The sequence below is a fragment of the Cygnus olor genome, chromosome 4 (assembly GCF_009769625.2).
Source record: "Cygnus olor isolate bCygOlo1 chromosome 4, bCygOlo1.pri.v2, whole genome shotgun sequence".
Classification (NCBI taxonomy): domain Eukaryota; kingdom Metazoa; phylum Chordata; class Aves; order Anseriformes; family Anatidae; genus Cygnus; species Cygnus olor.
In genome coordinates, this window is record NC_049172.1 from 34,542,105 (window position 1) to 34,558,174 (window position 16,070).

General features: G+C 35.7%; 1 protein-coding gene across 1 annotated transcript in view; it reads right to left on the bottom strand.

Moving 5' to 3' along the window:
- Positions 1–16,070, bottom strand: part of ARHGAP10 (Rho GTPase activating protein 10) — a 143,773-nt gene that overhangs the window by 54,940 nt on the left and 72,763 nt on the right. The window contains exons 12-16 of the mRNA XM_040554767.1: positions 14,876–14,918; positions 13,560–13,625; positions 8,542–8,616; positions 2,927–3,014; positions 1,555–1,613 (exon numbers count right to left, since the gene is read on the bottom strand). Coding sequence (XP_040410701.1) covers positions 1,555–1,613; positions 2,927–3,014; positions 8,542–8,616; positions 13,560–13,625; positions 14,876–14,918 — 331 coding nt within the window. The remainder of the gene's footprint in view (positions 1–1,554; positions 1,614–2,926; positions 3,015–8,541; positions 8,617–13,559; positions 13,626–14,875; positions 14,919–16,070) is intronic.

Here is a 16,070-nt window from a genome sequence, read left to right on the forward strand (position 1 = left end):
CACATTGCTACACATTTTAGGGTTACTTTTTTTTTTTTATTATTATTTTGCAGTGAACACCTCTGCATAAATTGCAAGATAAAAAGGTTACCAAAACGCAAAATGTTTAGCTCCTTGTCAGCTAATCAAAATTAGGACAGTCATAAAAACTTTAGCCTTCTTTAAAACAAGAATACTTCACAAATATGTGAAAACACAAGCCCTAATTAAAGGACGGCTAAGCAACTTAATCGAATTACTATCTACTGTGATATGTATCACAGTAAAAGAAAATTGGAAGGAGAAGTTTTTGTTTTGATTTTTTTTAAATATATATATATATAAAATAGTTTCAGAGAAAAGGATATTCCTTACTATTCCTAGCATTGTTTTTTTATAGCTAACATAGGAAACAACACTGGATACCTATTTTTAAGTATACCGTAACTCAGATCTGCAATGTTGATTAAATTTTCCTCCCCGCTACACAGAACCAGCCTCTCAACAAAATTGTTTACTACTTATGAACACTGTACTATTTAAAACATGTAATTCAAATAATTTCTTTTATGAAGGAGACTATAAAATAGAGAAGGGAAAATGCTGTGAGAAACTGATGGCAAAACTTCATAGATCAAAAAATTATTTTAACACTTTCCAATACAAGGGGGCAGACTCACCATCTAGGTAATAAAATCTTGAATTTTGTTTAAGCACTTGGCTTCTGAAATGTGTTTTGGCAATGAATTTCATGGGCTAATTCTCATTATGAGTTAAGGGCCACAAGCAAATATATTCTGCAGTCCTGAAAAGTCATTACAGCAAACCAAAGAAGATAAAGCAATTGTCTCAAAGTTTATATTAATTTTGCTTTCTGCAGTTTGCCAGAAGTGCTACAGGCTGGAAAGAAAATCAGCTAAATATCTGTTTGATACTTTGCCAAAAATTTCTTATACTGTTTCTCTCTGTCCTCTTCCAAAAAATTCCATGTACATTAGATACCATACAGCTGAACTACAAATGCTGTACTGCCTTTTCCAAGTCTGTGTTTGAACTGCCATCGTGTAATCTGGCCTGTTCATTCCTTTCTTCAACTAATATATGAGGGGAACATTTGAGGCAGCCTGGATACAGACTAACAAGGCACTGAAAACAAGGGTCAGGCAATTATACTTTCAGGATTTAAATGAGCCCAAGTTGACATATTTTCTTTTACTAAGCTTCTACTCTATAAATGGAAGAAAAAACATCTCAGTCCAAGTAGAATTTTATCATTATACAATTAAGGTAATAAGAATGAAATGTTTAGAATGCATAACCAAAAGCTTTTACGTAGAAGTGAAAATCATGCTATGCTATGTCTGTCACAAACTCGTCTTTCAATAGTCACATCACTTGTGACACGTACTGAAACTGAACACAGGTTAAAACTTCTGTATTTTTAAAACTTTTATTATTTTTTATTCCTATATTTTTACTGGGTTGAAGAATTTTTCTGAAACTGTATTTACTGCATGTTCCTACGGCCACAACTATAAGAAAATATTTCTATTTGAACTACTGTCAAATATTTACTGGCAGGAATGATGAATTCTCCATGCAACTCATACGTCATCAGTGGCTCTGGAAGGTTTCTGTAAAACAAGGATGACATAATAAGTTTATCCATACTCCTTTCCATCTGTATTTATTCTAAGTAGGAAACTTTTTTTAAAACAATCAGTAGCATAGCCCTTGTATGGGAGGAAAGCGTTGTTACGGTAGCCCTTGATTTTAATGACTTTCAGTACAAATGGAAAACTAGGAAATCAGGAAAAACTGAGGAAAATAAGACTAAATACATCTATTCATATTCCATGAGCTGAAGTGATGCCTCCAATCTATCATAAGCACCTTTCCAAATTACAACACTGAGACCATTTTACAGCTGAATATTGTAACACGCATACTATGTAATTCAACCTTCCTAAGGGTTTTTAAAATACAGAGGCAAAGCCAATGCCTTGTTGTAAAGAAATAAAGGCCATACAGTTAAGTTGCTGAACAGCAACCATCCACAAATTAAACTTCTAAAGCATTTCAAATGGAAAAATTGAAAACCTTAGTCATCAGTGAAAAAGGTACCGAATAATGCAAATCAGAGTTAAAACATCAGAGTTAAAACTTTTGTTTATTAAGCTGACTCCATGACTGATGCTCACGAAGTACCAGAATAAACACTCAGATGGGAAATACTGTAAGCAGGAAATATTTAATCTAGTGCATACTATTTTTACTCTTTCTTACATTACCTATGATTTTTATCTTCAAAAAAATTTCTTCAGCATTCTTTGATATGGTTTCAATAATAACAGTAAGAGATTAAAAATACTGTATTTGTGATATGCTACAAGAGATACACGTAAGTTCTATGTTCTTAGGCAATTTAGTAAAATATCTTGATCAGAAATCAGCCAAATCATTTGAACATCTAAGATTCCTACTTTTCACACTCAGAATATTATTACTATTTCACTAGAATATCAGGAACATCGGTCAGAAGAAAAAGAGGAAAACATTAAAAAATTCATAACCTTTCCCCTTCTCATTCTACCACGTTAAAACATAAAAAGGCAGAAAACTCCTGTGATAATCTCAGCTGACTTTCACTAATGACTCTCAGCAAGTTTACCAACAATTCAGATCTCCAAACCATCAGAGAAGTGCTTATGTATCTAACACAAAATTGTTTTGGGGCTTGTCTCACATGAACACAAGTATTAGTTTTGCTAAATTATTTTGCTTGCCCCAAGAAAAATTACAAACATGACATTTGCACAAAATGCACCTCTGTTCATACAAGAAAATATAATATAAGCTGTGTTATTTGCTTTTCTTAACACATAGCACGTGAGAATTAAAATACAAAATTCATGGTCTGAAAAAAATAAATGAGAGAGAGGCTTACCGCAGATACTGCTTCATAGCACTAGTAATTGTCTTCACTTCCCAATCTACAGAGTTTTCCAGATCAACTTCGTTGCAGGTTTTTGCATCTACAAAATAATCAGGAAGTGAAGAGGGCATGAAAAAGGTGATTCTAAATCAGTATGCCCTATATGAACTGGAACACATTAAATTTGATTATGCATTTGCTCACATGAATGTGGAAGCAGTATGTCCTTTTTACTATTAATTAATACTAACAAGACTTAATTTCCAAACCTCTTTATAAATTCTACTTATGTATTTTATTATAGAAAGCACTTTACTGATTTTTTCTTTAATGAAGGATTAAAAATCACTTTTACGTGAAATGATCTCTATAGCAATTGCTATTTTCACACCTTTAATTAAACAGAAAGATGTACACAAACACAGAAAGATGTACATAAACAGTTTAGAAAAAAGACCTAGTAAGGATAACTTATCTTTTTCATTATTTAGAACACAAATACACTGAGAAATCTTTTCTAATCTTTTTCATAGTTTTCCCTATAAGCAATTATTTTGGGCTGATGACGAAAATAGCCAACTGCAATGTAACCGCCTTTACTGTGTGAAAACCTTTAAAAGGTATTCCAAAAGTAGAAAAAGGGCTGTTCTCTATTAGTAAGTTTTCTCTACAAGATGGCTTTAACATCTCCCTTACTTGATCAGTTTTAGCCAAGGGGAAAAATATTTTCTTGCTTGAACAATTTGTCATTTTCTCAAAGCTCCTCCCATCTTTTATCTGGCTACTTGGTAAAGTCTCATAACATGAAATGCTGTATGTCTGAATGATCAATCCACTGAATATTTTTTGACAAAACATTGGAAACAGCACAGCACAATGAAACGTTTTGCAACTAAAAAAACAGTTATGTCTCAAAACAAGAAGCAATAGCTATTTGACAGTCGAGAAGATCACATGTATGTGGCCAAATTAGCTCAACGAATTTTGTACCTTCAAGTACTTGAGCTTTATTATTATTTTATGTTCCTGTCAGTCGCAACAGTAAACTGCAACAACAGTGAGTGACACAGATTACATGTTGAACCATTCATACAACTCAGAATTCATTTGTTATTTTGCTTGTCAGACAAACAACAGACACATTTAAAAAATCAAATTAGGATCCCTGATTAAAGGTACAGTCCTTTTACTGGGACTAAATAATACTGTTCCAAAGGCTGTGCCAAGCAATTATTTCTGTAACTGAATATTCTCCCTCATTATATCAATTATTTAAATCCCATTTTAAAATACAAGTCAGGTTACATTTTCAACCAAAATTGTTAGTAGTCAACCACCACCCAAAATCCTCAAGTCTGTCTCAGGAAAACATTTATATTTTTCTTCTTTTTAGCATGCTAGCTTCTTCTGCTTTCAAATTCTCTTTTTGGAGAATAAAACCTTTCTGCAAAATTAATTAAATAATTTTATTATTAAACCACTAGGTAATATCCAGGGTTTTAGATAACTGGATATTTAAATATTCAGTTAATAATCATCAGCTCTCCAATAATCACTAGTTCTCCTTTACAGTCAAAGGACATACTCAGTTATATAGATCTTGGTGGTGATGAATTTGAGGATGAAAAAACCTGAACATCTCAATTTCACAGAATCACAGAATCGTCTAGGTCGTAAGAGACCTCCAAGATCACTGAGTCTAACCTCTGAGTTCAAAACAAGGCTCTTCAAAAATGTATGGTATTGATGAAATATTTCATACCTCTTGGGGGAAAAAAAATAATTAAAAAAAAAAAAAATCTAATTTAGCCCTGCTACCAACCCCAAACTAACCCTAGTTTAACTGTAAAAAGCCCTCAAAACCAACTAAATTTTTTTTCCACTTTCAGTTTGACAGTTGCCCTACACAGCTCCTTGCCCCACCACTCCATACATATGTATACCCATGTAAACATATACAAATTTACTCATACACACACAAGAATATATATTTGACTGTTCCTGTTTTCTTTTTCCCTCTACTTCAAACATCTCAGACCAGTATACGAACTGGAACTGCAACCAAGATTTCAAAATTGACTCCATTAGTTTTCATGCTATTTGTTCACATTAACGGCCACTGTGCGTTGAATGGCAATTTTACGCCTATAAAAATAACTATGCACATTTATGGAACAGCTTTTGACAGATCAACTCTAAATTTCATGCAAATCTTTCTGACAATAAGGGAGCTCAGTTTATAAAACCAGTCCACTTCACTAAACTAGGTTAGAATTAGACTCTCTCTACTTTCATAGGTAGTATGCCCACTGTAGGTGTGTATGTAGACTGTATATAAAATAATAAGGAATTCAGTTCTGAAAGCTGCTCGTTTTGAAAAGGCAGAGGTACTATAACGTTTTCCACTACAAAATGTAGTGTCTGGCATTTTTCATGACAGGCAGCATCAGAAATCAAAACTGAACTCATCAGTAGAAATTTGAAGTCCTTAGCAGTCTCTTCACCTTGAGCAAGGGTCTATACGAAAGCTGACTTTGTACTACAAACTTGTAGTTTGTACAAAATGTATGTACGCAGTTTGTATGAAATGAACCACATCAGAGCTATCACGCAGACCACAGATGAGACTGGAATTGGAGTTGGTCCCTAACACCTTTCAAGAACTGAGCTTTCTAATGGCTCACGACACTCTGAACTGCTTATAGCAAAGATTCCCAGAACACTGGAAGCCATAACTCTGTTTCCCTACTTACAGTGAGACATCAAATTAATGTAACATTTACCTGGAAACGTACTGAACGCCTTATTTATCAAATGCCTTTATCACTCAAATTTAGACAAGATTACTGCTGCAAAATAGACCACAATAGCACAGTCCTGGTTACAAGCAACTTCAAGGACTAAGTTAATTGCACAAATAAGTTGTGGTGTTTTGTTGTTATTGTTTTTTGCGTGTTTTTTTTTTTTAAGCAGAATTGTATATTTAATTGTTGAACGTTATTTTACAGAGGACTTAATTTTTTATATTAAATATGAAAATCTGTGCATTCACAGTATTAGAAAAGCAGGCCTGCATATATATTTGTTCTTATACTCTCTTGACTCTCAATGCACTTTCCCAAATTTTATAGAAAATATTCTGAGAAAGAGATAGAACCTATATGCTATAAATGTCCTTGGTTACCATTTGGAAGACTTTTTTGCAGTTAGGGCCTTTCAGACAGTGAACCTCACAGTCAATGACAGGTAGCTTAAAATACTTTGAAATATTATCAAACATTTTAAAATACAGAAAGTTAATATGAGGTTTTATGATTCTGAAAGGAACTTTCATATAAAAGGGTATCTAAGAGTATACCCAGAGACAAAGGATTAAAGATTAATCAGTCATTTTAAATTCTCTGTACCACTGTATATCAAAAAGAAACCCTCTTTATTCTTCTCTGAGGACAGACAGATAAAGAGCACAGATAGAATCACTTTCAACAAATCATCTGAAAAAGAGCACCTGCTTGCACCCTAACTTTTTTCTGTTCGGTATTTTGGCTCATCTTGATACCACTATATTCCTCCTACTTCACATAACTATGTGAACCTTTGGAATGACAAAAAATATATATTTATAATTTAAATAAATAAATAAAAGCAGGTGCTGGAATCCCCAGTAAAGTCTTCCAGCTGCTACTGAACCACTGGCAACCTGAATCTATTTAATTTGGATCTGACTAACGGCACAGAGGAAAATTTACCTGCTAGATCTGCATGCCCATAGTAAGCCAGTAAGTGTAAAAGTGAAAAACATCTTAGGATATCAAATGCATCTTATCAAGATTCTCTGAGTGACAGCAAATCAGTCTTTCCATGGTCAATGGCTAAAAATGGTTAGTGTTTATCGAGGCTAATTCCAACACAGATAAACAGCCATAAGAATCTGCTATATATCATGTTTATTAATCCCAGTTTGTATTAAAAAAAAAAAATCTTTTGCTACAATACTTTAAAGATACAGGCAGGTTTATGTGCACTAATGGAGAACTTCAGAGCGCTGTTAATATTGATTAAAGTAAGATACCAGAAATTAATATTTAGCAAGGTCATTATGACAGATTGATATGATACACAGGCCCTCAAGCCTGATGTCTTGTCATTTCTGAAAAGACAGCCTATTTGGGGGGGGGGGTGGGAAAAGGAAGGAAAAGAAAAAGTCTTACAGGTGGCACTGAACTGACAGCAGCATATAATATAAAAGCGCTTTGTCATTCACATAATGTCTGGGGTAATGAAATGAATTCACTTTCTGGCTTCCTCCAGTTTGCCGTGCCAAAGAACACTGTGTTATCAGCACAGATGGAGCATGCATGGTTCTGGAGAAGAGCCTGGTGCAAACTGCAAACAAGCTTCTTTGCATACCAATGAATCCCTGAGAATCAGACCTTTGCTGTCAAGTGACAGGTTTAGAAGCTCTGTAAAAATGAACTAATCCCAGTGGTCTTGTCTGACTGCATGTACTGTCAGTGCTCAGGATAAGAAATTGGGAAACACAGCACATCTTGCAGTCATGGCTACTACTTTGGTGAGAGATAACAGGCAGACTAGGGATTTCATCCAGGTGCCAATACTTTTTTTTTTTAATTCCCTAGGGATAGCAAAGTGTCAAGAGAACTACAGTCACTGGGATTAAAGATGCATCAAAATTTCCAGAAAGAGAAGGGGGAAAAGTTTCTGAGAATACTTTTATGAATCAAAAATGTTAAAAGCTACACATGGCTAACTAGATATAAGAGAGTCTAAGTTGTTAGCCACAAATAAGAGTTATACTACTGAGTTTATTAAAACAAATCCTTTCTCCATCTGTCTCCCGCCTTGGCACAGACATAATTATTATTAATACGTATATTGTATTCCTCCTCTTCAGCCAAAGAGCTCCTCACCAGTAGGCTTAAACTGAAAATCTTATTTTGCACAGTGATTAACTAAATACACACATGAGAAATCACCTGTATATCTTAGGCAAGGGAGAAGAAAGTTGGAAACTTCAAACAGTGAAGCAATAAGCTTCAAACTTTCTTAAATTTGGTATTTTGAATTTTCTGAACAGACCCTGAAATTCCGACTGTTTTAAATCCACTTCACAGAACCCTAGAACAGTGGGGTTGGCAGGGACCTTCTGAGATGGTCTGCTCCAACCCCCTTGCTCAAGCAGGGACACCCAGGCACCTGGCAGGGTACCCAGGCCTATTTCCAGGTGGCTTCTGAAGACCTCCAAGGAGGGAGACTCCACAACCTCTCTGTGCAAGCTGGGCCAGTGCTCCATCACCCACACAGTCAAGAAGTTTTTCCTGACAGTAAAGAAGTGCTTCCTTACTCACATCAGCCTTGCACAAAGCCCATGACTTACTCCTACACTCCCTTTACAAGTTCTCTTAGTTTCCTCTGCCAACTAATCTCGCTGTCTGTGCTCAACCGGGTGGACCTTACAGTTCTACAAGTATAATTTTCATGGAGAAAAGTAAACCAGATGTGCCTTGTATACAGAACAAGTACAGATGATTTTAACATTAAATATGGGCAGCAAAACAAACATGAAATAAAATACAGAAAAAAAATATTGTAAAATAGAGGCATACCCATCAACAAAGTCAGAAGTCTCTGGACCTTTGAACTCACCCCCACAACTCTGTACAATCCTTGGTCATTTATACCTATTATGCAAAAGGAGAGGAAAAAAAAAAGGCAGAAGATCAACCACAGCAATAAGATACACAGTCAAATTTAGCATTAAAACTTTTCCCCAGGCAACAAATTATCCTCAAAGTAAGACAGACTACATAGTATTTACACAGTCATGAGAACAATTTTATAAATAAAGTATTGCAAGAATCCTTTTGTTCTTCTATGTTTTTAAGATAAGTTCACATTATGTTTTGGAAAAGGTTCTACTTCAGATACTGGGAGTAGAAGCAAACAGGGACTAATCTTTCCTTGAAAAATCACTGACTGTTTTCAGATTTTTAAATGACACATTGGATACATCAGCGTCCACAGTCAAATAACACAAGAACCAAACCAACAACTGCTAAATTAAGAATTCTTTAACAAATGTAATTTTGCTTTTTTCCAAATACGTGGCTGACAAAAAGAGTTTGGATAAAATAAAGAAAAACTTGAGCCTATTCCCAGTCCTCAAAACCAATGCTTTTTCTAGTTTGTAAATGCTTTTCATTTAAGATACGATGTCTCATTCCAACCCACTGGGGTCCACATATGAGTTAAGCCCAGGGGCAGCACCACAAGTTATTGAGATCAGCACTTCTGGTTTTGCTAGGGATGAATAGAGTACCCATAATCAGCATAATGTTTTCAGTCCTCTGCTATCATTCCATGTAGACACTGGACTGCCTTCCTGTCATTTCTCTATGCCCTTTCTTCCTCTCATACACATTCAAACCTGGTTTTATCCCCAGGGAAATAAAAATATGACTATAAATTAAAGACAAATGACAGCGAGAGAAGTGGAAGGGAAGGAAAAGGGCAAAATAAGGTATGTCTTTCTGTCTGATGCACCGTTTCAGATCCTGTACTGTGGGAGGTAAAATATTACAGACCTGAAGCTGACACAGATATTTGAGAGGCCATATAATAATCAACAATCTACAAACACCACCATACTCTACCTCTATATTCATAATGGCCTAGAAAAGTAGAAATAACATAAAATATCTGTGTTTCTACTCCAAGGAAATCTTTTCAAATAACAGATTACGCAGTATTCTTATTCAAAATATCTTTCAACAAAGGAAGACTTGTGGAGAATTCCCAGTTTCAATATCAAGCCGTTTCAACCCAGAGAAGGAAAATTGAAACCAGTAATATGAGAAAAAGGTTTCTTCCTAAAGAAGTATTAGATGCAGTATATAAAATCATTAACTCTTCAACGAATTACTGTCAGACACAACCATAATACAAAGCAAAAGTACAGTGGCAAGAACTTCACATTGTCTACGTCCCTCCTCCTGCCTAGTCTTGCTGCATCTTTTCCTACTTCTCTCTCCCCCTGCTCTTCCTCACACCATCTGCAGCCTCCTCAACCATCCCAGAGGACTTGCTGAACTCCTCACTGATATTACTGAGACAGAGGGGACCTGACATGCTATGGCAGCAGTGCTACTTCTCTCAATTGTTCCACCTGGGCAAAATCAGCCTTTTAGTTTCCCCAGGATGCCAGTGCCACTCTATTAATGCTGAGCCTTAAGGCAGATGTCATGTTCAGAGCCGGCTTTAAATTAACAGAATAAGCCAGATCTCCAGCATTTCATCTGCAGTCATCAAAAAACAGAGCTCTGGAATATGCTCAAAGTTTAGCTGTGTGCAGAAGAAGGAACCACAATAAACAGTTATGTGGCCACAACACTATTCTTCTCAGAATATGAAGTTATCAAGTCACACAGATAAGTTTTCCAATGATCTCCAGAACAACAGTGCGATGGTATGCTATACAAGCCTTGCAGACTGCCAGCACTAAAGAAAAATAAACATGGTCCTTCATCCATTCCAAAGAAGGATGCATTAGGAATCTGTCCTGAGAGCAGCAAGTATTTGTTACTTGAAAATTCTCACAGAAGTCCAGGAAAATTCTGGTAAAAAGTAACACCAAGCTTTTCAATTCTCTAACAAAATGTATCACACTTTTTTTTATATATAATGCCCACCACTACTTTCCACAGAACAAGGCTTCTGCATCACATGCACGAAATTAAAAAGCTGAAGAAATACAGTCACAGTCAGATACATCTCTGCTTTGGCTTATCTCAGAAGTTGTTTCATGATTTCCTGTGCTTCTAACATTAAAATTCACAAGAACTAAACTGTGCTGACCCCAAACATTCATAACATACATTTAATGGCTTAAAAATAATTAATGCCAAACCACAGAAACTACTGCTTAATATTAAAATAGACATAATATACAAAAGTCTCTGAAATTGTGGCAGTACTGAAACTAAGACACTCCTCCAGCAGTAATCATGAGACTGTGATAATAATTATCAGATAATTGATCAGTTTCAAATTCATCAACCTGAAAAAAGCACAGCTAATTGCTAACAGACATCAAGAAGTGCAAAGAGAAATTAATATTTCAACAGTAAATAGCAATAGTTTTAAATTAAACCTTTAAACATACCATTAAATGATGTTTTATTTAAAATATACAAAACCGGTTTGAAACAGCACTGTTTCTGATTTAATCTGTACATTGCGGATCTTCAACATACCAAAGACAGATAATGCTTGGCATTTAAGGAGCACAACTGATGAGGTGACTCATTTCAAGGAATAGCTTATCACTGCCTAAAATGTTGAGGGGCTCAGCTACGTCTGCGGGCTCAACCCATCACTATTAGCAGCTCTGAGGGGTGAAGCCCTGCAGTGCAATTTTCCTCACATTTGCAAGATCTAAAGATGGTTGGCAGTCTGATACCAGAATTCGGCACTGGAACACGATTTGCAAAACATGCTTAGAAAGTTAAGTAAAATATAAATTACACTACTGTAAGGAAGATATGTCTGCAGACAAGTTTGGCGTGTGGCTGGCATTGTAAGTGTGGCTGACACAGGCTATTAACAGAGCTGCAGATTTAACTTTTTTTTATCAAATTCCATAGTACAGAAAGAGTCCCACAAGTGACATTCTCGATTCAAAGTAATACCAGATTTATTTATTTATTTACATTTAAAAAAGGTTTTCTACTTCCTCCTCACCATCTTCTTTCTTTCTTGTGAAGAGAAAGAAAGACAGCTCAATGCTGCCACCTGTCTCTACAGCTCAGATTAGCAGCTCCTGTAGGTCTAAAATTACGGCAAATGCTACTCTCACAACACTTACCTACCACATGCTCAACTAACTATTTGCACACAAAAACATGCACAGTCTTTACTACTGGAGCAAATAGCTCTTTTATGCTTCTGTAAAATTTTAACCCTGCTGTATTATTTTAAGTACAGAACTATAAATACATGGCATAACCAAAACAAAAACCCAAAACGTTCCCTTGGAAAAAAAACATGCATGCATATCCAAACAGAACTGTGCTCCATATGTGAGAGACAGGCTCAATATAATATTGCCTTGATAGCTCAGCATCTTCTATTAGGTAAAGCACAACCACTGTTCTTATCTAGCAATGCAAAAGAGCACTGAATCAGAAGCAAATTTACATTTTAATCATGACACTGTCTTTGATTTTTCTATTCATTCAAAGCAAATCATTTCGTTCTTGGCTTTATAAAAGTGAACGTAACTGAGAAAAAATTATCCAGCCATTGACAAGTTTATGTTCAATATCTCTGTTATGCTCTTCTCTCTCTGAATACCAGACTTTCTGCTATGACATGACAAGACTATTCTCAGTTTCCACCCACACTAGACTGTCCTCTCTTTCCACCCACGCCAACCTCACACCCATTATGATTAAAAGAGATAAAAACATGGCACACAAGCACAATCTCTGAAGAGGCATCTGTCCTGTTTTCTTCTGCCGAACATAACTTGCCTTTGATGTGTTATTAAAGTAAAATACTCAAGTAAAAATTGTTTTAAAAACAAGTATAGGTATAAAATCTATGGGTCTGAAAGACAGACTTTCTTCACCACTGCACAACTCTTTGGACAAATCCTTTTGAGGAAAACAGTTCAATATTCTCCTGGCCCTCCTTGTGTTTAGCTGTGCAGACATCCACAGAAGGTCTTGCAGGTTCTGCAGAAAACAGAAACTTATCCTTTAGGAATGCTTCAGCTGGTCTCATGTATGAACTCACTATTTTGTTTGTTAGGCCTTTTTTGTTTGTTTTAGTGCAGTTGATGTTATGTTCAGAATCAGTAAACTGAAAATAATCAACTCTCTGAAATGTTATGGATGAATCAACTTCATTGGACCAAAGCTGTGTGGATTGCTGAGCTCCTAAAAGGTAGCAAAGCTCACCTACATCCATTCTTGGAACCCTAAATATTTATTCAATACTGAATTTTTTCCTTAAGTACTTTCCAAAACAAAATTTAAAAATACCTCTTGAATACTGTCTGCATATAGACCTTTCTCTTCTGTCCCCAGTTATGGAGGTACAAGAATGAGTGTACGGAATAGTAAGCCTGACAGCACCCTTGCCTCTGTTGTGAGACTGTAACTCCACCAGAAATATTTCAATACTTTTTGTTATTCACTTGCCTGCTTAGCTCCTGTTCTTCTGTCTTCTGTGACTGAATGGAAAAGCTTCAAAGTCAACAAACAGAATACTAAAATTAGTCTCTCCCAACAGTAAAGCAAAGGTATAGGAATTGCCTACAAGATAAAGGGTATCTTCTCAGCTGTTGTGCACCAGTATTGGCCTCCTTTTATGGAGGTGTTATTACTCCCTTCTGAGCACTTCCTGAAAGCACATTTGTTGAAGCAGAGCCAATACAGTAAAGGCTGGAATTGGATGGAAGAAAGTTCCTGCACTGGTCAATGTAATCAGTGAAATCTCTACCACGTTAAGTCTTTCACAGAGATCTACAAGGAAACTAGATCACACGGGCCTTCTAAAAGCAGACCAACTGCTCCATTACCTCCACAGGAACTCAGAAGTGTTTTGTTGGATTGATCATTACCTCGTGTTTCAACAGCATTGATGCACTTTTTGATGACTGTGAATCCTATCTTATCCAATTGTGCACCTAAAAGAAAAAAAAGTTCACAAAGCTTTAAAATGCCATTACAATTATGCCTTTTGCTGAAAAACAAGGCTGGACTTAATCACATGGCTAGTACTTCTCAGACAAAACTCTGTAAATATTCTGAAACAGAAGTATTTCTTAACTTTTTCTAGAGAAATTCCCCTTTTCTCACAGCCCTACCTAGGCCAAGTTAAGACACATTCTGGGGGTAGTGGCTACACTGAAACTGTTCACAGCAGCAGCTTTTGAAGAATGGGATCTGTAATTTGGTACATATGTTGGCAGATGCAAAATGGAGTTTAACAATACTTACTGCAACATCGACAACATCTGAGAGAGTTAACCAAATGGGACAAGGAAGTACTTATGATGAAAAAACATAATCATGAACAGCAGGCTTTTACTGAGGCCTACCCAAAGCCAAAGGAGTTCCCACGCTAAAGATACAGGACACATGTATATCATTTCACAGCAGTTAATGATCTGACTACATAGAAGCAGATGCATTAACAGGACAACAGCTGAGATCCAGCATTCCTTTGTTGTTCCTATCTTGTTCTTTTTCTTCACATCAAAACTTCATTTAAAAGCTTATATTGCAAAACTGCCCTTCCACCAAACATCTGGCTTTCTTGCTCCTGGGGACCTAGGCTTGCATCACTAAAATAAAAATCCGTGGAAAAACTTCTATTAATAAATACAGCTTTATCCAACAATTTTTTTAAAGCACATATTCCCTGATAATGCAAGAAGGATAGCTGTTTTAACTCATATACTTTGCTAACTGAAGAAAGCTGATGTTATTTAAAGAAAGCCATCTCTTCTACTTCCATATTATGTAGCTTACATTTTAAATACATGCATTCAGTGTTTTTGCTGACCTTCATGTTCAGCTCTGTTTTTAAAACCATATTTATGCATTCAAACAGATGTGTACACACAATCTGGATTAAGAAATCGTGATACAGTCTCAAATTAACCCCTTTTTAAGTCACTTCAAGCATGATCTTAAACTGGCAAAACCAGACTGTTTGTTTAGCTTATGTCCAATCCTACAATTCTTACATATCTACTAAACTGTGTTACTGTGGAAACTCATTAACCACAAGATCTAAAAAGTCTATTCAGAACTTAAGATTAAAAATACGATATTTAATTAAGTTGGAACCACAGACAAATTTTACATTTGCACTTCTCTACTGTAAAGTGTTAACAAAAATTACAACTTCAGTAGTAATTCAAATACTTACTTCCCTCTTGTTTCGCACTTGCTTTATTCAAATTGATGAACAGCTAAGAGAGAAAGAGTAGAAAGACTAATTATTTTAAAGAATTGTATGAAACCAGAAACAAAAGACTCTCCATCTTACCGCCCAGTAGGCACAAATCACCAGAACATATCACCAGCTCGAACAGTAGGACAAAAGATCTCTGGTCCTTCAGAAAGTAAAGATTTGCAGTTTTTAAGGAGTGAAAATTTTCAAAAATTCTCAATAAACATGGTTCCTTGGGGAGCAGAACAAGCACAGCTGTAGTCACTAAAATGAGTTGTGATTTGAGTGCTCCATTCTCCTATGTTTCTCTGCAGATTAATTTCCCACAGTTCACTGAAATCATTTGATGAATCCTGGGAGTTAGGTCCCAGCTCAGCATTCCCAGAAGTTGTAAGCTTACTGGAAAGTTCAGACAGCATGTGATGGTAATAAACACCTCTGCAGATTAAAAGAGATTTCTGCAACAACGTCAATAAAACCTACTGTTAAAATCCCCAGTAGCCAACTGATGTGACAGAGACACAACTGTGTCACTGACTAGACTGCCCCGTTAATTTTGGCCTACAAGAGCAATATAATATTTACGATTGTAAGAACAATCTGCTGCTCTCTTTCAATTCTGCAGCTCATATCCATTTCTTGATGTGAACTAGAAATTAAGCAAACTTAAGTACAACCTTATTTCCAATGACACAGATATTTTTTGATCTATTTTGTAAAAAAAAAAATAATACCACAACTAACTCATGCAAGTCTTGCCACTGGAATACAGTACGTCAGCATATGGCTAAGTGAACATGCTTATTGTAGACATTTTCTAGAATACTAATATTACCATTGTGATTGGAAACCATTAATAAAAACCAAAGCTGTTGTTATAATGAAAAATACCTCGTATCAGCATTAACAGACATAAACGCTGAGCTTTACCAACTTACTCATCTCTCCTGAGTTTTTATTTCACTTTTATTCCTTCTTCAATGAATCTATCATTTTGTAAACTACATAAATTCAGTTTATTAAAGTGCAAGTGTGATCAGGAAGAGGGGGAAGGGAGAGATTTCTCTATTATAATACAAAAATGATCTTTCAAGGTCCCTTCCAACCCCTACAATTCTGTGATTCTGTAAAAAAAAAAAAAATAATAATAAAAAAAAACATTAAAAACATC